The 27,406-nt window shown below is 43.0% G+C and overlaps 1 protein-coding gene across 1 annotated transcript in view; it reads left to right on the plus strand.

Moving 5' to 3' along the window:
- The window catches only part of LOC144593200 (piezo-type mechanosensitive ion channel component 2-like), a 482,240-nt gene that overhangs the window by 295,387 nt on the left and 159,447 nt on the right, over nt 1-27,406 (plus strand). The window contains exon 5 of the mRNA XM_078398688.1: nt 25,139-25,301. Coding sequence (XP_078254814.1) covers nt 25,139-25,301 — 163 coding nt within the window. The remainder of the gene's footprint in view (nt 1-25,138; nt 25,302-27,406) is intronic.

Below are 27,406 nucleotides of genomic sequence, written 5' to 3' on the forward strand. Positions count from 1 at the left end.
TCAAAGTTATTGGGACCTTTGGGAGGTGTGGGATTGCTTTGGAAGTCGACAAGCATGCAGCAGCAAGCGAGACCAAGTAGAAAAATAAAAATATTGCTTCAAAACTTTACATCTCACATTTAACACACTAAAAACTTTCAGATTTTAAAACTTGTTTGAACTCCCCTTCCCATTCCCACACTGACCTTTCCGTCCTGGGCCTCCCCCACTGTCAGAATGAGGCCACACGCAAATTGGAGGAACAACACCTCACATGTCGTCTGGGCACCCTACGACCCAGTGATACGAATATTGATTTCTCTAATTTCAAGTAACCCTTGCATTCCCTCTCTCTCCGTCCCTCCCCTGCTCATGTCATTCTGCCAGTTTCACTGTTTGCTTTCATATAATGTATCTGTTCATTATCACCTCTTCCATAGCCAACAATGGATCATTGTGGGCTCCACCTTAACTTAGTCATGAGTTAAAAAAATTCTTCCCGTCTCAGTCCCGAATAGCCACCTTTCATGTTTATACAGCATCCCTGGTTCTAATTCTGAAGCCAGGAGGAACATCTGACCTGTCAGGACTTTATTCCTTGGAGCGTAGGATGCTGAGGGGCGATCATATTTTGGTGAATAAGATCATGAAGGAAATAGACAGGGTGGGTGCACAGAGTCCTTTAGCCCCAGGGTAGGAGAATCCAGAAGGGGAATAAAGAACAATATACCATTGCGACACGGTGGCACAGTGGTAGAGTTGCTGCCTTATGGTGTCAGAGACACAGGTTCAATCCTGACTACGAGTGCTGTATATATGGTTTGTACGTTCTCTGTGATTGCGTGGGTTTTCTCCGGGTGCTCCGGTTTCCTCCCATACTCCAAAGACGCACAGTTTTGTAGGATAACTGACTTCTGTAAATTGCCCCTAGTGTGTAGGATAGTGCCAGTGTACGCAGTGATCGCTAGTTGGCGTGGACTCGGTGAGCCGCCGTAGTCTGATGCTGCCTTACCCACTAAGTTCCTTCAGCACTTTGTGATTTATTCAAGATCCCATCATCTCCAGTTCCTTGCGTCTCCCTTTGAAACAGAGAGGAAAGGTTGAGGGTGGTATAGATGCCTGGCAGAGAAGTAAAGAAAGGGTCCAAGAAGCCATGAAAAGCAGGAGAAGCTAAACTAAATCCAAGAGTGTGTTGTAAAAATGCAAAATTATTTTTGACTTTACAAAGGAAGTTGCAAAGGAATGCTGCATTTGTAGAATAAAAAAGGTAGATGAATACATATCTGAAGTTATGGAAGTCAACATAGAGTTCAGAAGGCAGAAATATGCCAAGTAAAATTTAGCAGGTGCTAGAATAATATTTTGTCTTGAAATGTTAATTTTTCTATTTAAACTTAACTTTATGTTGCCTTTCCTTGGCATTTACATTATTAAAGTAAATTCTCAACTCATTATAACTTTAATATCTTTTCCATGAGCGATGCCCAGATTTTCACAATTCTTGCCAGTTTTGGTCCATAAAGCAATCATCAAATAATACAGCTGGAGATGTATGCTATAAGGCTCGTTAGGCATAAGCTCGTTCTTTCAAGGGCCCATCCAGTTAGTTCTACCCCTCTGTTTAGTATCGGACCTCAGTTCCAAAACTGAAAAGAACATCTTGGATGTTCAGCGCTATTTTAACGTCTGAACTCACATTTACGGGGATCCAGCTTTCTAACTCTTTGATTCCTCTGTTTATCTGCAGCCTACAGCATCCTTGCATTGATAGCAAGCTTCCATTTCTTGTTTTCCTTCTCAAAACCCACTCGCTCACGGCCAAACTGACTTGGCTCTCCAAACTCCTCTACCCATCCGCTATTCTATTTATATCTCCGCGAAATCTTTCAACATCCCGGCTCGCCAAGTCCCTTACTTCTGTTCAATCTGCTACTCACCTCATCTTTCATCCCGCAAAGTAAATCATAGTCTAAGTTCTTTATTTCATTTTTGATTTCTTAAAATATCTCAAACGTGCATGCTGCAAAATGCTCACATCAACAATGAAATATAGTTTTAAAGTATTTGCAGATGTATGGTTGAGAGTAAATAAATCACCCTTTGGCAGCCGATCAGAGGTGAATTGTCCTCCATTTAGACTGTTTTAACCAATGTTTTAACCAGTAAGCTCAATTGAGAATGGTTCGTGGCAGCAAACCATCAGAGACTAGAAAAGGTGTGAAACTCAGCACAATTTCATGAATTTTCTTTCGCCAAATTTAATTAAAGTTACTTTTCAATAACCTTATGCTAAATATAGGCATTGTTTCCATTTCTGTGTTCACCGAACAAGGAAGAAATCCCCAAATCCCTGAGAGAAACTATGCAGATACAGGCCCTTCGGCCTACTGAGTCCATGCCAACCATTAACAATCCATTTACACTCATAGAGTGATTGAGTTGTGTAACACAGAAATGGGCCTTGAGCCCACCTTGTCCTTGCTGACTAAGTTGGTTTAGTGTATGAGTCCCATTTGCTTGCATTTGGCCCATATCCCTCCAAACAGGAATGGGGAACGACAGAAAAATAGATCAGGTACTGGACCTTTGGAATTCTTTACCTAGGAGGGACGAGAAGGGTTAGTTACTGTGCTCATTCAAAACACATATTGATATCATCTGCCTGCACATGATCCGTATCCCTCCATTCCCTGCACATCCATGTGCCTATCCAAAAGCCTCTGAAATGCCACTATCGTATCTGCCTCCACCACCACCCATGGCAATGCGTTCCTGGCCCCCACCAGCTTCTGTGTGGAAAACCTGTCCTGCACATCTCCTTTAAACTTTGCCCCTCTCACCTAAAAATTATATCCTCTATTTCCACCTGGGGAAAATGGTTCTGAGTATCTACCCTGTCTATACCAAAATTATTTTTTCATAGTTATCCTTCATAGAAGGGTGCAATAATAAAATTCTTCATTACAACTGAGAGGACAGAAACTTTGCCTTTACTGCCATTCCAATGTGAATGATTTCATGCATAACATTTCACTGTTCCATTGCGATTTGCAACTTGCAAGTCCTAAGCAGTGAAAGTAACATTTCAAGGAGAATCTATTTGCCTGGAATGTAGCGTTGTCCACCGTGTAACTACAGTTTAAAATGGCCTTGATTATTCAATCCTAAAATCTAATTGAGGGTGCAGAAAGCCAAGAAACACGTCATAAAATAAGTTCAAAATGTCAAATGCCACAGAGAGCGCAATTTGGCATGAAAAGGTAGAAGTTGTCAGAATCTGCAAATGAGCAAATCCAGCCCAGGAAATAAATCAAGGGTTAGCTGTACATTCTTGTAAAAACACTTCATTATTCACCAACACTAACAAAAGCTATTTGATTCTGATTAACAAGAAGACTGTGTAAAAAACTATTCGAAAACCAAGTATAATATTCACCAGGGATTTAAGTAATATGTGTTTTCAGAAAGTTTGAGGTGAAATAACAGTAACATTTAAAGTAGCCTAGACATTGTGTGATCTGGCTGTTCATCATGGATTCCGTTCCGTAGCAACTTAACGTATTATCTCTGCATTACCGAGTGAAGGCAGATCATAAATCGAGGAATTAGAGAAAGTTAGATCTCTTGGAATTTGCACAATACCTCAGAACATTTCACAATAAGTGATATTCCTTGGAATACATCTCATTCATCTTCCACATTGGCAGTGACACTTCCGTGGAGAGCTAAGCTGTGTGGAGATCTACAATTGATCTTTATCCAGAGTGTTTCAAAGAGATTGAATGCTGGCACCACTTCCCTGCACTCTCAACAATCGGGGTAAATGGAAGTCATGAGTTGGGTGGAAGGTCAGAGTCGATGCTGGGCGGAGATTGGAATGTTGCCATGGCAAAATCTACAACATACCTACACACCACTCACAAGATGCAAACACACAGCAAAGCATCCTCTGGTCAGCTACATTCAAAACCATAGGCTGAGCATGTTTGGGGACCATTTTCCATCATCCCTTACTCATGGGCTCTGAATAAAAGGCGGCTTTGGACTCCCCAGCTCTTTGCAAGAGCTATTACTTAATCTAATTCCCTTGGTCTATCTACAGAGCCAGGCAACAATCTCTCTTTCCGATATTCGTGTCTGAATTACTCCTATTCTACTTCCCCAAAGCGTTCAAATCCTGTACATTGGTGTTTCTAATTCATTTAATTTGGATCTGAAGCAAATATATTTTACAAAGTCAGAAAATGCTGGAAATACTCAGGAGGTAAGGCAGCATCTGCGGAAAGAGAAACATTGCAAGGGAAGACAAATATTTCAAGTGCATCTGTAGAAGTTGGGAAGAGTCATTGGGAACATGGTGAATTTCCTTACTTTTCTGAGGACGTAGAGGCATCGGTGTGCTTTCATAGGCATAGCAGCATCATGATTGGAGCAGGACCTGTCCCTTTAGGCAATTTTTTAGGCGACTGCCGGCGACTGTCAAAGTCGTAGCAGATCGCCGAAATTTTCTTTTACCCTACGACAATGACCACGACAATGCTGAGTCAGGTCGATACAAGTTACTTTTTTTGTAAAAGTAACTAGCACCTGGCTAAGAGATTACACCATCTTCGGAAACATCGCGAAATTCCCACACTTACCTGACCGTCAAACTGTCGCCTCCAATCTACCTGTCAAATGTCCTGACGGTAAATAAATTGGTTAAACAAAACTATCTTCTGGTATCTTCAAATGCCTTTTCTTAATTTAATATTACGTGTTTCTAAATGCATCTGCGACAACCTAGAAAACCTGGGGACAGCAGGCGACAGACAGCGCCCGCAATAAGCTACGATACCTGGCGACAAGCCAACTGTCGCCGAGAAATTTCTATTTGGAAATTTCTTCCGTGACGCGCCGAGATCCGCTACGATTCATTGAAGACTCCTCACGATCATGCCCGCCCGCGACACCCCGGCAAACATTTGGCGACGGCCTAGTCGCCGGCAGTTGCCTTAAAATCGCCTAAGTGGGAAAGGCCCTTTATAGCACCAGGGACCCCAGTTAGATCCTAACAACTATCTGTATGGAGTTTGTATGTTCTCCCTGTGACCGCATGGGTTTTCTCCGGGTGCTCTGGTTTCCTCCCACGCTCCAAAGAAGTACAGGTTTGTAGGTTAATTGGCTTCAGTAAAAATTGTCCTTAGTGGTATAGGATAGTGCTAGCACACGGGTGATCGCTGATCGGCACGAACCCGGTGGGCTAAAGGGCCTGTTTCCGTGCTGTATCTCTAAAGTCTAAAGTAAAGAAAAAGACTTTTGAATATTAAGGGAGTCAATGGACGTGGGGTTCGTGTTGCATCGAGGTTAAAGATCAGCCAATTTATTATTGAATGGGGGGCAGGTTCAATGGGCCGAATGGCATTTACTAGCCTCCTTTTCTTATATTCTCATGTTATCAAACATCAATTAGGTTAATTCCCGGAATGGCGGGACTGTCGTATGTTGAAAGACTGAATCGACTAGGCTTGTATACACTGGAATTTAGAAGGATGAGAGGAGATCTTATCGAAACGTATAAGATTATTAAGGGGTTGGACACGTTAGAGGCAGGAAACATGTTCCCAATGTTGGGGGAGTCCAGAACAAGGGGCCACAGTTTAAGAATAAGGGGTAGGCCATTTAGAACTGAGATGAGGAAAAACTTTTTCAGTCAGAGAGTTGTAAATCTATGGAATTCTCTGCCTGAGAAGACAGTGGAGGCCAATTCTCTGAACGCATTCAAGTGAGAGCTAGATAGAGCTCTTAAGGATAGCGGAATCAGGGGGTATGGGGAGAAGGCAGGAATGGGGTACTGATTGAGAATGATCAGCCATGATCACATTGAATGGCGGTGCTGGCTCGAAGGGCCGAATGGCCTCCTCCTGCACCTATTGTCTATTGTCTATCAATGACACAATCTCAGCGGGAACACAAGGGGATCACGGATTCATAGATTGACGCAGCACTGGAGTGGGACATTTGGCTCATGGTACTTGCGGGACTTTTTTTGACAGAGCTATCCAATTAGTTCCACTGCCCTGAACCTGAGAAAAAAATTTCATCTTCAAACATTCATTCAATTTCCTTTTAAAAACCATTCCTGAACCTGCTTCCACCAGCCACCCAGACCGTACACTCAGTCCGTAAAAAAAGCCATCTCCTGATCTCACTTCTGGCTGTTTTTGCCACTTACCTTAAAATAGCGTCAATGAAGTCATATTCAAACACCATAAAACGATACTTTTTTTTCTGCTGCACTTTTCAAGCTTTACATCTGTTTTGAACCAGCTTTACTGCAGGAAATTCGCGTATAAGGCCCTTTATTGTGAGGACAGAGCCAAGATGTGTTTGGGTTCAAGGAGATTGATGGCGGTCGGTGAAGGCTTGAGCAGATTCAGACCTGTTATGAATTACACGTGCAAAACACCAGGTTAGGAGTTTGCTCCATTCAATCCCACTAGATTTTGCATCACGGAATTCACTTTCCAAGTGGGTGAAACTCCCAAAGAAAATCCCATCCCCAGGTTATTATCTGTATGTTTGGACAGCAGAAACACTGGTTTTCTTTCTAGAGGAAGTGAAATGCCAGTAGGTATCCCCCCTGCCCTTTAAAGTGCCAGTGAGATCAGTTTAAAACCATGGGTTAAGAGTGTTTTATTTTCATATGTCCCAGACAGAGCAATGCAATTCATACTCGCAGCAGCACAACAGAATATGTAAACATATTACTCTAAACAATATAATGAACAAGAAAAATGTCTACATATGCATACATACATACATACATACATACATACATACATACATACATACATACATACATACATACATACATACATACATACATACATACATACATACATACATGCATACATACATATATACATACATACATACATATATACATATACATATGCATATGCATATGGACATATACATATACACATATACATTACATATACACATATACATTCCACATACACATATACACATATACATATACACATATATACATACACACGTATACATACACACACACACATACATACACACATATATACATACGCATACATACACATACACACATACATATATACATATACACACACACGCGCATACATACATACATACATACATACATACATACATACATACATACATACATACATACATACATACATACATACATACATACATACATACATATATATATATATATACACACACACACAACTTTTTTTCTCATTAATTCTGCGTGTATATATATTTTTTCTGGGACAGTGGCATAAAGAAATTTTACTTTTTAGTTTGGTTATTATTATTAGTCATAGAGTCATACAGCATGGAAAGAGGCCCTCACTGCCCAAGATGTCCCAGCTACACTAGTTCCACCTGCCTGCGTATGGCCCATATCCTTCCAAACCTGTCCTATCCATGTACCTGTTAACTGTTTCTTAAATGTTGCAATAGTCCATGCCTCAACTGCCTCCTCTAGCAGCTTGTTCCATGCACCCACATCCATATTAGGGTTTTTTTAATGTGTATGTATGTGTGTGTGTGTGTGTGTGTGTGTATCGAGTCTGCTCTGCCATTCAATCGTGGTTGATCTATTTTGCCCTCTCAATCCCATTCTCCTGCCTTCTCCTCATAATCTTTGACACCCTTTCTAATCAAGAACCTATCGCCTTGTGTGTATATGGACTCACACTTACATACACATCAAAACAAGCAAACAATAATAGTAACCAAACTAAACAGTAACATTTATTTACGCCATGGTTCCAGAAAATAAACTTTTGCTTTCAAACATCGACTTTCACGATTCAAGAAACAAAAAGAGCAGAAAGTCAGGATTGTGTTTGTGGGCAAAAATACCTCAGGAGTTGATAGTTAATAACCTGTAAGGGAAATGATAATAACACGCTGTGAAAGCCATTGTTATTTAGCTGCGATTGATTTTAATATTTTCTGCTGAATCGCTCTTTCTTGGTTTGAAGTGTCTTTTGCCCACACAGCTAGAATGTAAAGTAAGCAGCAGGCGCAACACAGACTGGTTGTCTGTCTCCCACACAATCACAGGGCCGCGGGTCAATGGGACACTGTGCCACTGAATTATCTGCAGCTGAGGGAACTTGTTATACTTTCCTGCAAGTGCGGCACTAACAAGGTTGCAAAGGCAAAATACTGCACTTGCATCCAGTGATCGACTCATATTCCACTGTGACAAATGTAGAATTTAACATTGAATGCACTATAGAACAGAAAAGCGCAGGAAAAGGCCGTTCAGCCCACCATGGCGGTTAAGACCATCTCTTATCTGCCTGCACATGACCTATATCCATAAGACCAAAAGATGTAGGAGCAGAATTATGCTATTCAGCCCATCAAATCCACTCTGCCATTCAATCATAGCTGATCTGTTTTTTCTTCTCACCCCCATTCTTCTGCCTTCTCCCTGTACTTTTGACGCCTGTACTTAACAAGAATGACTGCCTCCACAGCCATCTGTGGCAATTAATTCCACAGATTCACCACCCTCTGGCTAAACAAATTTTATTTTATTTTATTTTATATTAATTTTATTTATTTTTATTTTTTATTTTCCAGTCAATACAATACAACAGATTGACCATACAGTTGTGAAAGTTAAATAGTACAAAATCATTATATCAAAAATAAAACAATATAAGGAAGGATATTCTTGAGGAAGGATATTCTTGCTATTGAGGGCGTGCAGTGTAGGTTTACTAGGTTAATTCCCGGAATGGCGGGACTGTCATATGTTGAAAGACTGGAGCGACTAGGCTTGTATACACTGGAATTTAGAAGGATGAGAGGGGATCTTATCAAAACGTATAAGATTATTAAGGGGTTGGACACGTTAGAGGCAGGAAACATGTTCCAAATGTTGGGGGAGTCCAGAACAAGGGGCCACAGTTTAAGAATAAGGGGTAGGCCATTTAGAACGGAGATGAGGAAAAACTTTTTCAGTCAAGGAGTTGTGAATCTGTGGAATTCTCTGCCTCAGAAGGCAGTGGAGGCCAATTCTCTGAATGCATTCAAGAGAGAGCTAGATAGAGCTCTTAAGAATAGCGGAGTCAGGAGGTATGGGGAGAAGGCAGGAATGGGGTACTGATTGAGAATGATCATCCATGATCACATTGAATGGCGGTGTTGGCTGGAAGGGCCGAATGGGCTACTCTTGCACCTATTGTCTATTGTCTATAATCACACATGATATTCTCTGACGAAAAGAAAAGGTGTCGGCAGAAGCCAGAGCTTATTGTGCCTACCCTTAATACTTAACAAAGCATTACCCTAACTAGCCAAAATAACAGTGAAACAAAACAATAAAACAAAATATAATAAAAAAAACACAAAGGCATCACAAAATGCTGGTAAATTAGCGGGTCAGGCAGCATCTATGGAGAGAAGAAATGGGTGATATTTCGGGTCGAGGCCCTTCTTCAGACTGACATTGAATAGACCATAGAATTTTAGACCATAGACGATAGGCCAGTCTGAAGAAGGGTCTCGACCCGAAACGTCACCCATTTCTTCTCTCCAGAGATGCTGCCTGACCCGCTGAGTTACTCCAGCATTTTGTGATGCCCTCGATTTGTACCAGCATCTGCAGTTATTTTCCTACATAAAAAAAACAGATCGTAAGTCAGAAGCAGATAAACAAAACATAGAAAGAAACACAAATATAATCAAGAAACATCATTTCTGTCATGTCATTCATTTCTCAGTGCTGATCACATATTTTGTATCTTTCAAATATAATGTTTTTAAACATTTTCTTGAATTTATACATATTACTACACTTTTTAAAATTCATTGTTGCAACTATTTCATAAATTGACCCCTTTAACAGTCACACATCTATCTTTCACATTTGTCCTTACCCTCTTTTTTTCAAACATATAATTCCTCCTCATCTCCATTCTAAAGGTACGTCCTTTTATTCTGAGCCTGTGCTGATCAATTCAGAGGGAAAGTCAGAGGCTTCTTCCCTTCTGTTATCAGACTTCTGAATGGTTCACCCAAAGGCTAGAGTGTAGTTCCAATCTTCCAACCTACCTCATTGGGGGCATTGATCTTTTTCTCTGGAACTTAATGCTACACTACTGAAAAGTGTATTCTGTACCCTGGTATTTTTCTCTTTGCTCCACCTGTTATACTTTGCGTATGGCTTGATTGTATTCATCTATAGTATTATCTGATTTAAGTGCCTGTCCCACTTAGGCGATTTTAAGGCGACTGCCAGCGACTAGGCTGTCGCCGACAGTTCGCCAGGGTGTCGCGGGCATGATCGTGAGGAGTCGTCAAAGAATCGTAGTGGATCTCGGCGCGTCGCTGAGAAATCAACCGGATTGAAATTTCTCGGCGACAGCTGGCTTGTCGCCAGGTATCGTTGCTTATTGCGGGCGCTGTCGCATGCTGTCCCCAGGTCTGCTAGGTTGTCTTAGATGCATTTAGAAGCACGTAATATTAAATTAAGTAAAGTCATTTGAAGATACCATCAAATACTTGTGTTTAACCAATTTATTTACCGTCAGGACATTTGACAGGTAGATTGGAGGCGACAATTTGACGGTCAGGTAAGCGTGGGAATTTTCGCGATGTTTATGGCCATCAGCGATTATATTTAAAGTAGGCTCCCAACCCAGATATGCAACCCAGAAATGAGATATGCATCTCCCGTACATTTTCAAAGAATGCCCACACACATTTCACAAAAATCTATTTAACCACGTTTAAAATTAAATTTCTTAATACTGCTCTTAGTAAACTGGAAGTCAATCCAGTTTATGCCTTGTTACCGTGAAGCTTGGTTTTCAAGTAACCCGGCCAAGATGTTATATTTCAAAACTCTCAAGTACTTACCGACTTGTCAGTGATTTCAGCGAAAATTAGGACGCCGGCGAAGCATTGACAGCGTTGGAATTTCGCGATGTTTCCGAAGACGCTGTAATCTCGACCTGACTCGGCATTGTCGTGGTCATTGTCGTCGGGTAAAAGAAAATTTTGCCGATCTGCTACGACTTTGACAGTCGCCGGCAGTCGCCTAAAAAATCGCCTAAGTGGGACAGGCCCTTTACTTCAATAGCAAGCAAACAAAAGGCTTAAACTGTTTCTCGGTACATGTGGCAATAATAAACCAATACTAATACTAATTAAGAATGACCTTGTCAGTAATATCCATATGTCGTTAATAAATGTAGAAATCTCCACTAACAATCTAATGATAATCTTGAAATACAGTCTTATTATTAATTACCAGACAGCTTGCAGCCTTTTTTTGGGTCATATTGCTTTAAAAAATTTGTTGAGTGTTTTTGTGAAGTCCTTAACATTTGAAAGCTAAGACTGTCCAATAGAACATAAAGTGACTCAGCCGGTCAGGAAACATCTCTGGAAGACATGGCGGACCCCTATCAAGTCACTCCACAGATGCTGCCTTACTCACTGAGTTAGTTTAGTTTAGTGTACTGAGGTACAGTTAGTTTAGTTACGTGTACTGAGGTACAGTGAAATGCTTTTGTTGCCTACTAACCAGTCAGTGGAAAGACAATCCATGATTGCAATCGAGCCATTCACAGTATACAGATACATGGTAAAGAGAATAACATGAATAACTTTTAGTGCAAGATAAAGTCCAGTAAGGCCTATTAAGGATAGTCCAAGAACCTTCAATGAGGTAGATGATAGTAGCTCAGTTGTGTTAGGAAGGTTCAGTTGCCTGATAACAGCTGGGTTACCTCAGCACTTTGATTCCAGCATCTGCAATTCCTTTCGTCTATTCTCCACCCAAGATTTGGACTCCAACAGAAATTTCATCAGTGTTTAGTTTAGATTGACAGACCCGAAAGGTAGCACGGTGGTACAGCGGTAGACTTGCTGCCTTACAGCGCCAGACACCTAGGTTCGATCCAGACTGCGGGCACTGTCAGTACGGAGTTTGTATGTTCACCCTGTGACTGCATGGGTTTTCTCTGAATGCTCCGGTTTCCTACCTCATTTCATTGTCGGAAACAATGTTAGAAACAAGGGTAATCAACTCCCTAAACCTAGACCAGCTAACAATTAGATCATGGCTGATACACGCCTCATCTGCATGACTAACCTTTGATACACTTGCTAAACAAACCACTGTTTTTATGGACTCTTGAGTCTAGGACATGTTTTCTCTCTGTCTGTGTGTATGTTTGAATTGTCTATCTCTTGGACGACAGTCATATAGTGTGCCTGCTTCTCACACAAAGTAGTCATTTCTTAGACCGTCTGGAACATTCAGATTTACACCAAAGGATTAGAGACTCAACATGTAAATAGTAAGTGCGTTGTTCTGCAAATAAACCTTTACTGTAATGTGGTTGAGCGAAAGGAAGGAGTGTTGAGTTTAGTTTAGTTTACTGTCACTTGTACCGAGGTACAGTGAAAAGCTTTTGTTGCGTGCTAACCACTCAGCAGAAAGACAATATATGATTACAATCGTGCCATCCACAGGTTACAGAGATGCACGATAAAGGCAAGAATCTGAATAACATCTAGTGCAAGATTAAGTTCAGTAATCCAATCAAAGATAGTCCGAGAATCTCAAATGCAGTAGATAGTAGCTCAGGACCACTCTCTAGTTGTTGGTAGGATGTTTACTTTTCTTTAGAGATACAGCGCGGAAACAGGCCCTTCGTCCCACCAAGTCCGTGCCAACCAACGATCACCCCGTTCGTAACTAGTATCCTACACACGAGGGACGATTGACAATTTTTACCGAAGCCAATTAACCTACAAAACCTGTATATCTTTATAATGTGGGATGAAACCGGAGAACCCGGAAAAAGCCCATGCAGACACAGGGAGAACGTACAATCTCCACATCGATGGTACCAGTAGTCAGGATCGAACACAGGTCTCAGACGCTGTAAGGCAGCAACTCTACTGCTGTGCAACTGTGCCGTCATGGAATATGGAAGTTGCAGATGTGAGGGAGGGAGAGGAGGAGGAGAGGAAGTCTCACTACTGATTAGGGAGGACATGATGGCGGGGTGCACAGAGAGGACATCCTAGACAAGAGGATGTATTGTCCAATTAAGCCATATAGGTAGATTCACTTGAGAGGCATGATATAGACTTTAGACTTTTAGATTTTAGAGATACAGAGAGGAATCAGGCCCTTCGGCCCACCAAGTCGGTGCCGACCAGCGATCACCCCGTGTACTAGCACTATCCTACACACTGTGGAGAATTTACAAATTTTTCCGAAGCCAATTAACTTACAAACCTGCACGTCTTTGGAGTGCGGGAGGATAATAGACAATAGGTACAGGAGTAGGCCATTCGGCCCTTCGAGCCAGCACCACCATTCAATGTGATCATGGCTGATCATTCTCAATCAGTACCCCGTTCCTGCCTTCTCCCCGTACCCCCTGACTCCGCTATCCTTAAGAGCTCTATCTAGTTCTCTCTTGAATGCATTCAGAGACTTGGTCTCCACTGCCTTCTGAGGCAGTGAGTTCCACAGATTTACAACTCTCTGACTGAAAAAGCTTTTCCTCATCTCCGTTCTAAATGGCCTACCCCTTATTCTTAAACTGTGGACCCTGGTTCTGGACTTCCCCAACATTGGGAACATGTTTCCTGCCTCTAACGTGTCCAACCCCTTAATAATCTTACATGTTTCGATAAGATCCCCTCTCATCCTTCTAAAGAAGGGTGCGGGAGGAAGGAAAAAGGAAAGGAGGAAACCAGAACACCCCGAGAAGGAAGGAAACCAGAGCACCCCGAGAAAACCCACATGGTCACAGGGAGAACGGACAAACACCCGAGGTTCAGATCGTACCTGGGTCTCTGGTGCTGGAAGGCCGCAACTCTACCGCTGTGCCACAACACTCTGAGGATACGGATCATGAGTTAATACTGGCCTCGCCAGATTACACAGTATATCAGAATGACAATAGACTAAACTAAATAAGTAAAGAGTAAAATACTGAAAGTGGCCTTAGAATGGGTTTGGGCCAGGTGAGGGAAATGTCTACAACTAACCATTAGTTTAGTTTAGATAGACACAAAGTGCTGGAGTTACTCAGCGGGTCAGGCTGCATCTATGGAGAAAAAGGTTGAGTGGTACCCTTCTTCAGATCAGGTTAGTGCATTATTGTCACATGCACCGAGGTACAATGAAAAGTTTTTTGTTGCGTGCTATCATGTCAGCGAAAGGCTGAAACATGACTACAATCAAGCTGCCGCAGTGCACAGACACAGGATAAAGGGTATGCTGTTTAATGCGAGATAACGTCCAATTAAAGTTAGTTCGAAGATCTCCAATGGGGTAGATGGGAGGTTATCCATCTAGCTGGTGAGAGGACAGTTCAGTTGCCTGATAACAGCTGAGAAGAAACTGTCCCTGAATCTGGAGGTGTCCATTTTCGCACTTCTGTACCTCTTGCCTGATGGGTGAAAGGAGAAGAGGGAGTGACTGGGGTGAGACAGGTCCTTGATTATGCTGTTGGCCTTGCCGAGGCAGCGTGAAGTGCAGATGGAGTCAGTAGAAGGGAGGCTGGTTTGTGTGATGCTCTGGGCTACGTCCACAACTCTCTGCAATTTCTTTTGGTCATGGATGGAGCTGTTTAGTTGAGTTTTGTTTAGTTTAGAGATACAGCGTGGAAACAGGTCCTTCGGCCCAACAAGTCCGCGCTGACCAGCGATCCCCGAACACTAACACTATCCTAAACACACTGGGGACAATTTACATTTATACCAAGCCAATTAACCAATAAACTTGTACGTCTTTGAAGTGTGGAAGGAGACCAAAGATCTCGGAGAAAACCCACACAGGTCACAGGGAGAATGTACAAACTCCTGACAGACAGCACCCATAGTCAGGATCGAACCCGGGTCTCTGGCGGCAACTCTACCACTGTGCCACCATGCCGCCCAAACCACGTTCCCAAACCAAGCTGTGAAGCATCCTGTTAAAATACTTTCTACTCATCCTGTGGGATCAGCATCCATTGATTCTGTGGGGTTCATGCTATGTGTCTTAGATCAGGATTACATCCTCTGAATTTTTTTACTGGACCATAAGACAAAGAACCAGATTTAGGCATTTCAGCCCTTCGACTCTACACCACTCGATCATGGCTAAACTATGTTTTCCTTTCAATCCCATTCTCCTGCCTTTTCATCGTAACTTTGGACACACTTAACAATCAAGAATCTGTCAATCTCCATTTAAAAAATACCCAGTGTCTTGGCCGCCACTGTCTGTGGCGATAAATTCCACAGATTCAATACCCTCTGCTTATGGAAATTCCTCCTCATCTCCATTCTGAAGGTACAACGTTTTATTCTGAGGCTATGGCCTCTGGTCCGAGACCCTCCCACCAGTGGAAACATCCTCTCCACGTTCACTCTATCCAGGCCTTTCACTGTTCGGTAAGTTTCAATGAGGTTCCCCCTACATCGTTCTAAAGTCCTACCGGGAGCTAACCTACCAGGTTAAAAAAAAATCCAACCAGTTCAATGGGGCCTTAGTTATATTGGATATGATTTTGTGGGCTGTGTTATGAGATTTTACATTGCCATTTTCAAAGTCTCAGCTGCAGCTGGCCATATTGGGTCTATTACTGTAAAAGGTCTATTACTGTAAACATCAAAGGTCTATTACTGTAAATATCACTGTAGAAGTACTATAGAGGTTTGTCTTTTTAACGTGCTCTGTACCATAGCACCAAATGTGACCAAAATCTTGCCTATATATTTCTGTCTCCTTTACTTTACTTTGGAGATACAGTGTGGAAACAGGCCCTTCGGCCCACCAATTCCACGCCGACCTGCCATCACCCTCTACACTAGCACTGTCCTACGTGCTAGGGACAATTTATAATTTTACCGATGCCAATTTACCTACAAACCTGCATGTCTTTAGATTGTAGGAAGAAATCGGTGCACCCGGAGAATACCTACGCGGTCACGGGGAGAACGTACAAACTCTGTACAGACAGCACCTGTAGTCAGGTTCAAACTAATGTCTCTGGTGCTGTAAGTGCCGCTGCGCCACTGTGTCACTAGGTACTTTTGAGTAATTAGACAATTGTGCCAATTAGGTGGCAAATTTGTAATGTGACTTACTGACTGGCAGAGAGCACAAAATCAGTGCATTAGGCATCTCTATTTCATTTGCTCCTTCCAAGGCATGCACAGCTGCTCTGTCAAACAAATACTAAGCAGCAAACTTAGGCACAAATGTTTCATGCACACAATCATGTGAAGATGAATTTCCTTCATTATGTGACACCTTCTTGATTAAACACATTTCAGCTTATTATTATAGCTGCATCCCCAGTGCAAAGAAACTTACACTTGAAATTCCTACAATTTTAATAGATTCTAAACAGGTCATGGACGATGCCTGATATTTCATAAGTTCTGTGAGAAAATTAGGCCATTCGGCCCATCAAGTCTACTCCGCCATTCAATCATGGCTAATCTATCTTTCCCTCTCAACCCCATTCTCCTGCCCTCTCCCCATAACCCCTGACACCCGTATTAATCAAGAATCTGTCAATCTCCACCTTAAAAATATCGAAGGTATTTATTCACAAAATGCTGGAGTAACTCAGCAGGTCAGGCAGCATCTCAGGAGAGAAGGAATGGGTGACGTTTCGGGTCGAGACCCTTCTTCAGACTGATATAAAAATATCCGTTGACTTGGGCCTCCACAGCCGTCTGTGGCAATGAATTCTACAGATTCACCATCCTCTGACTAAAGGAATTCCTCCTCATCTCCTTTGTAAAGGTACATCCTCTTATTCTGAGTCTATGGCCTCTGGTCCTAGACTCTCCCACGAGTGGAAACATGCTTTCCACATTCACTCTATCAAGGCATTTCATTATTCGGTAAGTTTCAATAAGGTCACCTCCTCATCCTTCTAATCTCCAGCGAGCACAGGCCCAGTGCAGTCAAACGTTCATCATATGTTAACCCAATCACTCTCAGAAAAACGAGGGGGCATCTCATGATCTGCAGTCAAATGCTCTGCCACTGAGCCACAACCCCCTTTTAAAATTTAACATACACTTTGAAAAAATAAGTTGTTTCATTGTGATATTTTTGAAGCAGTTTTTTTTTCCAAATAATCCGCCCAGAAACATGAATCATATTTTCAAATTCTTGGAATGCATTTCCATGGTTTGTGTATGAGTTATGTTTAAATTTTAAACTTAAATAGCTTCCATGATACGGACCATTCCCAACAAAGTGGAAAACTCTTCCTCACCTATCTTGCAATATTGCTCTGTCACGAGGTACTGCTTGTGGGAATAGTTTAGTTTAGTTTAGTTTAGAGATACAGCGCGGAAACAGGCCCCTTCGGCCCAACGAGTCCCACCAACCAACGATCCTCACACACTGACACTATCCTACACACACTATCGACAATTTACACTTATACCTAGCCAATTAACCTACAAACCTGTACGTCTTTGGAGTGTGGGAGGAAACCGAAGATCTCGGAGAAAACCCACGCGGTCACAGTGAGAACGTACAAACTCCATATAGCACCCGTAGTCAAGATCGAACCCGGGTCTCTGGCGCTGCAAGCGCTGTAAGGCAGCAACTCTACTACTGCACCACCGTATATCCCTACTATATCTTAAGAATGAACCTATTCTATCTTAAGATAAGGTGATAAGATGACCTTATCTTCTTAGGTTAGAAGATAACCTAATGTCATCTATTACATTTATGAATATTCCATTTCCCTTTGATACCCCCCTTTTCCTCTCCTCCTTTTCCCCTTCCACCCACACCCCTCCCTCCAGTTATTCATTTCACTCCTCCTCCCCTCTCCTTATCTGACACCCTTTTGTCTCCTTTTCACCTCCAGCTATCTCCCAATCAAACCCCCCTCCCCTCACCTACGTCCACCTATCACTTAAAAAAAGACACAAAGTGCTGGAGTAACTCAGCTGGCCAGGCAGAATCTCTGGAGAAGGGTCTTGACCCTAAGCGTCATTTAAGCATCTGAAGTTCCTTGTGTCTCTACCTATCACTTGCCAGGTTTTCTCCTACCCATCATCTCTCTTTTCCGGCTTTTCACCCCCCACCACTCCAATCAGTCTGAAGAAGGGTCCCGGCCCAAAATGCCACCTGTCCATTCCCTCCCCAGATGCTGCCTGACCAGCTGAGTTGTTCCAGCACTTTGTCTTTTGCTCAATTCCAAATAATCTCATTGAGTCATAGAGTCTCCCAATGCGGAACAGGCCCTTTGGCCAAACTTGCCTACAACAGCCAACGTGTCCCATCTACACTAGTCCCACCTGCCTGCATTTGGCCCATATCCCCCTAAACATCCATGTACCTGTCTAAATATTTCTTAAACGTTGCGGTAGTACCTGCCTCAACTACCTCCCCCGGCAGCTCGTTCCAAACACTTACCACCCTTTGCGTGAAAAAGTTACCTCTCAGATTCCTATTCAATCTTTTCCCCCTCACCTTAAATCTATGTCCTCTGGTTCTTGATTCCTCTACTCTGGGCAAGAGACTCTGTGCATCTCTATTCCCCTCATGATTTTGTACACAATTTAGCAACTTGTGCAAGGAGGACAGTGGAGATCACTTGACAGTAGGATTGCCAAATGTCCCGTATTAGCCGGGACACCCCTTATTTTGGGCTAAATTTGTTTGTCCTGTATGGGACCGCCCTTGTCCTGTATTAGGTCCGGGGGGGCGCTGTAGGCCCAGACACTGTAGGTCCGGGGGCCGCTGTAGGCCCGGACTCTGTAGGCCCGGACAGTGTAGGCTAACGGAGTGTGTTCGGGGAGCGGGGCCGAGTGTGTTCGCCTAACGGAGGTTGCGTAGCAACCCGCCTCCCGGCCCGGGCAGCCGCCATTGGTGGAGCGGGAGCACATGGCCGCTGGCTGGGTGAGGTCACGTGGGGCACGGGCGGTGGCATCACATTTTGTCCCTTATTTTGGAGTTAGGAAGTTGGCAACCCTACTTGACAGTGAACCATTTGGGAAGTGGGTGATAGGAGCAAAGTGGGGAGGGGGAGCAGGGGGAGAGGAACAGTTTGAGTCAATGTACAATGAATGTTCTGAGTGGCCGTTTGGCAGATGAGGCAGTGAAGCCTAACACTGCTATTCTGTAGCCTCAAAGAAATCTTATCCAGACAGGACTATGAAATCTTGTGTGAATGTTTGTAGATGACTCATGCAATTTTTATTGCTGTGTTTGCTGCAGACAGGATGAAAGATACCTTGCCAATATTTGTCCACATTGCAAAACAGATGTAGAAATGAATGCGCCCTTTTGGTGTGAAGGGCAGTTTGTTCCCTTTTGGTTTCCTTTTGGAGAAAAAAATGTGCTTCATCTTCCAGCTCTGTTGATTTTTACATCTGTGTTAAAACAAAGCACTTCATTAATATTTGCAATGCATATGTTAAGGGTTGCATTTCACTTAAAGGTTGCGTATAAAAAAACATAGCTATTCATTCTTGGAGACCGAATGAAATGTTAGATTAGAAGTTTCTCCTGTGAGAGCAGGGGCACTAGAACCATGCAATGAGCTCTGACTGGACTATTGTTCAAAATGTATCGCTCTTTATCTGTTGCAGTTTGAGCTCATATGATAGTGTAGGAAGGAACTGCAGATTTTGTCTGAAGAAGGGACTTGACCAGAAACGACATCTATCCCCTTTTCTCCAGAAATGCTGCCTGACCCACTGAGTTACTCCAGCTTTTTGTGTCTATCTTCGGAGCTCATCCAATCGTTGCATTTCCAATTTACCTGTCGTCGTTAGCAATCACTAAAGTGCAGAGGTTGGCTGGTCATCATCACAGTGCTCTTTGAGGTCATCAAATTCAATGGAGACACAAGGGACTGTAGATGCTGTGGTAAAGTGGGAAATCTAACATTGAATTTGATCATGCAAAGTGCTGGAGTAACTCAGTGAGTCAGGCAGCATCGCTGGAGAACGTGGATAAGTGACGTTTTGGGTCAGGACCCGTCTTCAGACTGGGGTAAAAAGAAGCTTCATGTGTATCCACCTATTATTCGCTAGGTACAAATTAAGACTCATAGTGGTGGCATCACTCAGCGGGTCATGCAGCATCTCTGGAGTACATGGATAGGTGACGTTTCGGGTCGGGACCCTCTTCTGACTGATTGTGGTGGGGGGAGGGGGACATCCAGAAATGGAGTGGGGGCGGGATAAAGCCTGACAAGTGATAGGTGGATACAAGTGAGGGGGGGTTTTGGTAGGTTGGACAAAGGCCAGAGATGGTTGGACAAAAGCCAGAGACAAATAGATTTAGGTTTATTATTGTCATGTGTACAGAGGTACAATGAAAAGCTTTTGCTTGCATGCTACCCAATCAAATCAGACAATACTACACACAAATACAATCAAGCCAAACTCAAGCACAAAAGGTAGAGTAAAGAGGAGGGTACAGAGTTCACAAGTTCACGTTGTAGGAGTAGAATTAGGCCATTCGGCCCATCGAGTCTACTCCGCCATTCAATCATGGCTGAGAGAGCTGGATAGAGCTCTTAAGGATAGCGGAGTCAGGGGGTATGGGGAGAAGGCAGGAACGGGGTACTGATTGAGAATGATCAGCCATGATCACATTGAATGGCGGTGCTGGCTCGAAGGGCCGAATGGCCTCCTCCTGCACCTATTGTCTATTGTCTATTGTCTATTATCTCTGTCTCCTAATCCCATTTTCTTGCCTCCTTGGCACCCGCTCTAATCAAAAAATTGTCTATCTCTGCCTTAAAAATATCCACTGACTTGGCCTCCGCAGCCCTCTGTGGCAATGTGTTCCACAGATTAACTACTCTCTGACTGATGAAGTTCCTCCTCACCTCCTTTCTAAAAGAGTGCCCTTTAATTCAGAGGCTATGACCTCTGGCCCTAGACTCTCCCACCAGTGGAAACATCCTTTCCACATCCACTCGATCTATGGCTTTCATTATCATCATATCATATCATATATATACAGCCGGAAACAGGCCTTTTCGGCCCACCAAGTCCGTGCCGCCCAGCGATCCCCGTACATTAACACTATCCTACACCCACTAGGGACAATTTTTATTTTTTTTACATTTACCCAGCCAATTAACCTACATACCTGTACGTCTTTGGAGTAAGTTTCAATGAGGTCCCCCCTCAACCTTCTAAACTCCAGCGATAGAAGCCCAGTGCAGAGTATAGTTTCTAAGCATGGTAGCGTAACAGTTCCTGAGTCAAAGTCCAATGTCCAGTGAGTTCGGTAGGAGAATCGGGACAGTACCCAAGTTTAAGGAAGGATCATTTAGAAGGCTGATAACCGAAGGGAAGAAACTGTTTCTGGATCTGCTGATCTGCACTTATAAACCTCTGTATCTTCTGCCCGATGGGAGCGGGATTAAGAGGAACGGCTGGGGTGTAAATGGTCCTTGATTACATTGGCTGCTTTGCCAAAGCTGCATGAAGTGTTGATGGAGTCAATGGTGGGAGGTCTGCTCTGTGTGATGGGCTGGGCTACATCCACAACTCTGCAATTTCTTGCACTATTCGTCCCGGCACCCCGACAGTCCTTTCAGGTTGGGAAGAGTTTCACGTGCACCTCCTCCAACCTCATCTACTGTATCTGCTCTTCCAGATGTGGACTCCTATATACCCTCAAGACCAAGCACAGGCTCGGCAATCATTTCGCTGAACGCCGCCGCTCAGTCTGCCTTGGGCTACCTGATCACCCGGTTGCTAAACACTTTAACTCCCCCTCCCATTCCCACACTGACCTTTCTGTCATGGGCCTCCTCCACCAGCAGAGTGAGGTCTAACGCAAATTGGAGGAACAGCATCTCATATTTCGCTTGGGCAGCTTACAAACCAGTGGTACGATTTTTGATTTCTCTAACTTCAAGTAACCCTTGCTTTCCCTCTCACTCCGTTCCTCCCTCACCCTAGTTCTCTGACTAGTTTCACTGTTCTCCTGATTACTGTTTGTATGCCCCCTTGTCACCTTCCCCATAGCTAACAATGAACCATTCTACATTTCCTTATCATAGACAATAGACAAGAGGTGCAGGAGTAGGCCATTCGGCCCTTCGAGCCCATTCAATGTGATCATGGCTGATCATTCTCAATCAGTACCCTGTTCCTGCCTTCTCCCCATACCCCCTGACTCCACTATCCTTAAGAGCTCTATCTAGCTCTCTCTTTAATGCATTCAGAGAATTGGCCTCCACTGCCTTCTGAGGCAGAGAATTCCACAGATTTACAACTCTCTGACTGAAAAAGTTTTTCCTCATCTCCATTCTAAATGGCCTTCCCCTTATTCTTAAACAGTGGCCCTTGGTTCTGGACTCCCCCAACATTGGGAACATGTGTCCTGCCTCTAACGTGTCCAACCCCTTAATAATCTTATATGTTTCGATAAGATCCCCTCTCATCCTTCTAAATTCCAGTGTATACAAGCCTAGTCGCCCCAGTCTTTCAACATATGACAGTCCCGCCATTCCAGGAATCAACCTAGTAAACCTACGCTGCACGCCCTCAATAGCAAGAATATCCTTCCTCAAATTTGGAGACCAAAACTGATCTCCAATCGTCTGGACATCGAAGTAGACATCGTCTGCTTTGATCTGTCATTTCATTCCTTACCCTTCCATATCTCTAGACACCCCCTCCCCTGACTCTCAGTCTGAAGGAGGGTCTCGACCCAAAACGTCACCTATTCCTTCCCAGAGATGCTGCCTGACCCGCTGAGTTACTCCAGCTTTTTGTATCTAACGTATTTTACATACTGACCCCCCGTTCGAGATTCTCCAATAAAAGAAAACATTCTATCCACATCCACCAGTGTCCCTCAGGATCATGCAGGCTTATCTTTTAGTTGTAGAGTCATCAAAGGTACAAAAGTCTTGCTTATTGTCACCTGCACCAATTAAGGTACAGTGAAACTCGAATTACCACACAGCCATACTAAAATCAACAAGCCGCACAACTACATACAAGTTAACATAAACATCCACCAAAGCGGATTCCCCACATTCCAAACTGTGATGGAAGGCAATAAAGTCTAGGCTTCTTCCTCTTTAGCATGAAAGCAAGCCCATCTTGCTCACACCGACCAACACGTCCCATCTACATTAGTCCCAACTGCCTGCTTTTGGCCCATATCACTCTAAACCTATCCTATCTATGTACCTGTCCAGATGTTTCTTAAATGTTGCGATAGTGCCTGGCTCAACTACCTCCTCTGGTAGGGGTTGTTCCATACACACACCACCCTTTGTGTGAAAAAGCTACTGCTCGGACTCCTTTCCCCTTCACCTGAAAACTATTTCTATTATTTCCCTGTGAACATAGTCCATCCGTTCAACCGACACAAAGCTGGTATAGTGGCACAGCTTGTCGAGCCACTGCCTCACAGCACCAGAGACCAGAGTTCAATCCTCAACTCGGGTGTTGTCTGTGTGGAGTTAAGCTAAGTGTCAATGACCAGATAGTATATCTTATTTTGTTGCGTTTGTTAAAAAGCTATTTGTCAAAAAACAATCTGAAGAATAGTCCCAAACCAAAAAGCCACCTATATATGTCCTCCGGAGATGCTGCCAGACTCGTTGAGTTACTCCAGAACTTTGTGTTCAATGCACAATTCCAGCATTTGTGCAGTTCCTTGTTCCCCCGAAAAAAACCTATTGGAAAGATTTAGCACACGCACCTTTGCAATTATCTACATACATCTTTTTAATGAGGATTGCGGTGAGGGAAGCATTTTGGAATCTCAATGGCTTTTTCGAACAGAACGTTTGGACTTCCGTAGAATTCCCCTCATGGTTTTGTACTAATATTTGACCTTTTCCGGTGACACACTGTGGAAAAACAGGTGAAAATTACACGCAATATCGGGATGAATCTTTGTCATTACTGCTTGGTTGTATTCTACCAGTGCAGCTTCCCCACTTGTTCGAGCAGCCTCACAGCGTTGGTTGAGAATAACGCATGTTCATCTAGTTCTTTAGTTCTATCTAGTTTTTAAAAAAAAGGGGCAAAAGGTATTGGAGACAATATAATAATAATTGACAATATTATCAATTTAAAAATGTATGACTGTAAAGATGTAAACAGGTTATGTACCTATCTCCAATAAAAAATTTATTCAAAAAAAAAAAAAAAAAAAAAAAAAAAAAAAAAAGAGAATAACGCATGGAGCGGGTTTTGGGAGAAATAAGGGATGGACACGCCTCAAAGAAAAAAAGATTGTAGCTGATTCATAAAGCCCTTGAGCGCGAGATGAAAGCTGGTGATCAAGGTTTACGCTCGTTTTACTTGGATCGTGAACTATTGTTTCAGTTTTCTGTCCAATGCCAGATTAGAATCACTGCCAAATCTGTTTCTGCTAGGAATATCAATTTGAGTTTTAACACTGTATGTCTCTACTTCCAACACCGCTACTTCCTTGAGAAGGCTGAGGAAGTTCGGCATGTCCCCAACAACTCTCACCAACGTCTACAGATGCGCCGTCGAAAGCATCTTATCAGGATGCATCGCAGCATGGTTTGGAAACAGCTCCATCCAAGGCCGCAAGAAATTGCAGAGAGATGTGGAGGCAGCCCAGTTCATCACGCAAACCAACCTCCCTTCCATTGACTCCATCTACACCTCACGCTGCCTCGGCAAGGCCACCAGCATAGTCAAGGACAAGTCGAACTTCATCTTCTCCCCACTCCCATCGGGCAAATGGTATGGAAGTATGAAAACACACACTTCCAGATTCAGTTTCTTCCCATGCTACCACAACCAAAGAGCAGTCCTGAACTACCATCTTTCTTATTGGAAATCCTCCGACTACCTTTGGATCGGACTTTGCTGGCTTTATCTCGTACTACACGTTTTTCATGTTATTCCCTTTATTGTGTATCTATACACTGTGGATGGTCGATTGTAATCATGTATTGTCTTTCCGCTGACTGGCTCGCACACAACAAAAAGCTTTTCACCGTGACAATAAACTAAACTAATCTCTAACTAAACTGTAAAATGCAAGTGTGTGTAACCTGAATGCTATGTTATATAATATGTTCTATGCTAAGTAAAATGATTCGCATTGACTTAAAATGGACATTCTCTTTCTTCACAGTGTCAGCGGGGCAGATGCCGGGAACGTTATTAGACTCTTTGCTCCAGATATTGGAATGTTTGTTGCTGGCTTAGCAACATGGCTCCTCTGTAAAGGTTTAGTTCGACAAACAGCAACGGAAGACATGGCCCAGTACAACCCAGAGTTCCAGAATGAAGAACTGGTAAAAAACAAAACGCTTCTCCTTTTTCTTTACATCCAGTTTTCCCGAGCCTTTGGAAGAACCTTGTTTCCAAAGCCTTTGAGGTGCAATGTTACTTTTGTGGCCCATATGTTTATTCGGTCCATTAAAAGCAGATGGTTAGCAGGCCTACGTTTCAAGCTGTTGTGGTGATTGCACTGTCATGGTGGTGCTGACTGACTCTGAAAGCAGTCTGCCACGTCACTTTTGGTTTCTGTCAGCAGGCCCTAGGGTCGGAAAATTCAATTCGCTTAAAGTGAAAGTCAGTGAATGAAAATCAAACAATAATAGCTGCAGATACTGGGAATCCGAAATGGAAACAGAAAATGCTAGAAATACGCATTGGGGCAGTCAGCATCAGTGGAAAGAGAACGTCACTGTTTCAGAACAGCTACAATGGAGGTTCCTGAACCTGAATAGCTGAACTGTTTAGAAACAAGGAACTGGAGATGCTGGTTCACAAAGAAAAGACACAAAGTGCTGGAGTAACTCAGCATGTCATAGAGTCATACAGCATGGAAACAAGCCCAACTTGCCCACACCGGCCGACAGGCCCCATCTACACTAGTCCCACCTGCCTATGTTTGGCCCATATCCCTCTAACCATATCCTCTACATGAACCTATCTAAATGTTTCTTAAACTTTACGATAGTACCTGCCTCAACTACCTCCTCCGACAGCTTGTTCCATGTATTCACCACCGTTTGTGTAAAAAAATTACCCCTCATGTTCCTATTAAACCTTTCCCCCACTTTACTATAATCCTATGTCCTCTGGTTCTCGATTCCCCTACTCTGGGTAAGAGACTGTGTGTTTACCCAATCTATTCCTCTCATGATTTTGTACACTAGGTCAGGCAGCATCTCCAGAGAATGAGGATAGACAGCATCCCTGGAGAACATTGAATCGGTCTGAAGATGGGTCCCGACCCGAAACATCACCTATCCATGTTCTTCAGGGATGCTGCCTGACCCACTGAGTTACTCCAGCACTTTGTGTCTTAGATTAATTGTCTCTTTTTTCCACAGGTACTGCCTGAATGCAGCATTCTTTTTGTTTTGAATTATTATTGTGAAAATCAATATGCTGATGTGCTGTTGGTTAAGAGTAATGATAATTTTTCACCTACTTTTATCCTGGAGATAAATGCACAAAGTGATTATTGTGTGTAAGAATGGATAAATGTAACAGATTCCAATCACTGTTCCAAAGTAAAGTTTAGCTGTGTCTACATAACCCATTTTTTAACCTTCACTAAATGAGTCATTAACTGACCTTTACTGATGATACATATGATCTCCTGACCAAAGAGAGAGTCTTGCATTTACATCAAACTTTTTTAACACTCTTAGAAGGCCTCAAAGAGCTTTCTAGACAATGGACCACTTTGTGAAGTATATTCACTGTTGTAACACAGAACATCAAGAGGGATATCTCTTTGCGTTTCTCTCTCTAAAAATTGTGTTCCCCATGTCATGGAGCTGCTGTCTTCCAGCCCCAGTAACCTCGGTTCATTCCTGATCTCGGTTGCTGTCTATGTGGAGTTTGCATGTTCTCACTGTGACCACATGGATTACCTCTGATTCCTCCCACGTTCCACATTTGTAGATTAATTGGCCAGGGCGAAATGCTCCTTCTGTTGAGTTGATTGTAAGGTGGACGAGGAGTAGTGTAATATCGGCATGGACTTGATGGGCTGAAGGGCCTGTTTCTGTGTTGTGTGATCTTCCACTATCACGTCTTTGTACTTTGAACTCTTTGGACGTCAGTCTTGGTTCTGAGTAAAGGATTTTTTTTTAACTCTATGCTTAAATTTCTAGTGATTAAGATTAAAATATAAAAATAATTCAAAACATTTCTGTTCTCGGTTGCAATATACAAATCAGGCAACTGAACCAAGTAGAGTGCGGTCCTGACTACCATCTACTTTATTGGAGACCCTTGGACTATCTTTAATCGGACCTTGCTGGACTTTATCTCGCACTAAACATTATTCTATGTATCCTGCATCTGTACACAGTGGACTGCTTGATTGTAATCGTGTATAGTTTTTCGCTGACTGGATACCGCGCAACAAAAAAGCTTT

Source organism: Rhinoraja longicauda, chromosome 4, assembly GCF_053455715.1.
Source record: "Rhinoraja longicauda isolate Sanriku21f chromosome 4, sRhiLon1.1, whole genome shotgun sequence".
NCBI lineage: Eukaryota > Metazoa > Chordata > Chondrichthyes > Rajiformes > Arhynchobatidae > Rhinoraja > Rhinoraja longicauda.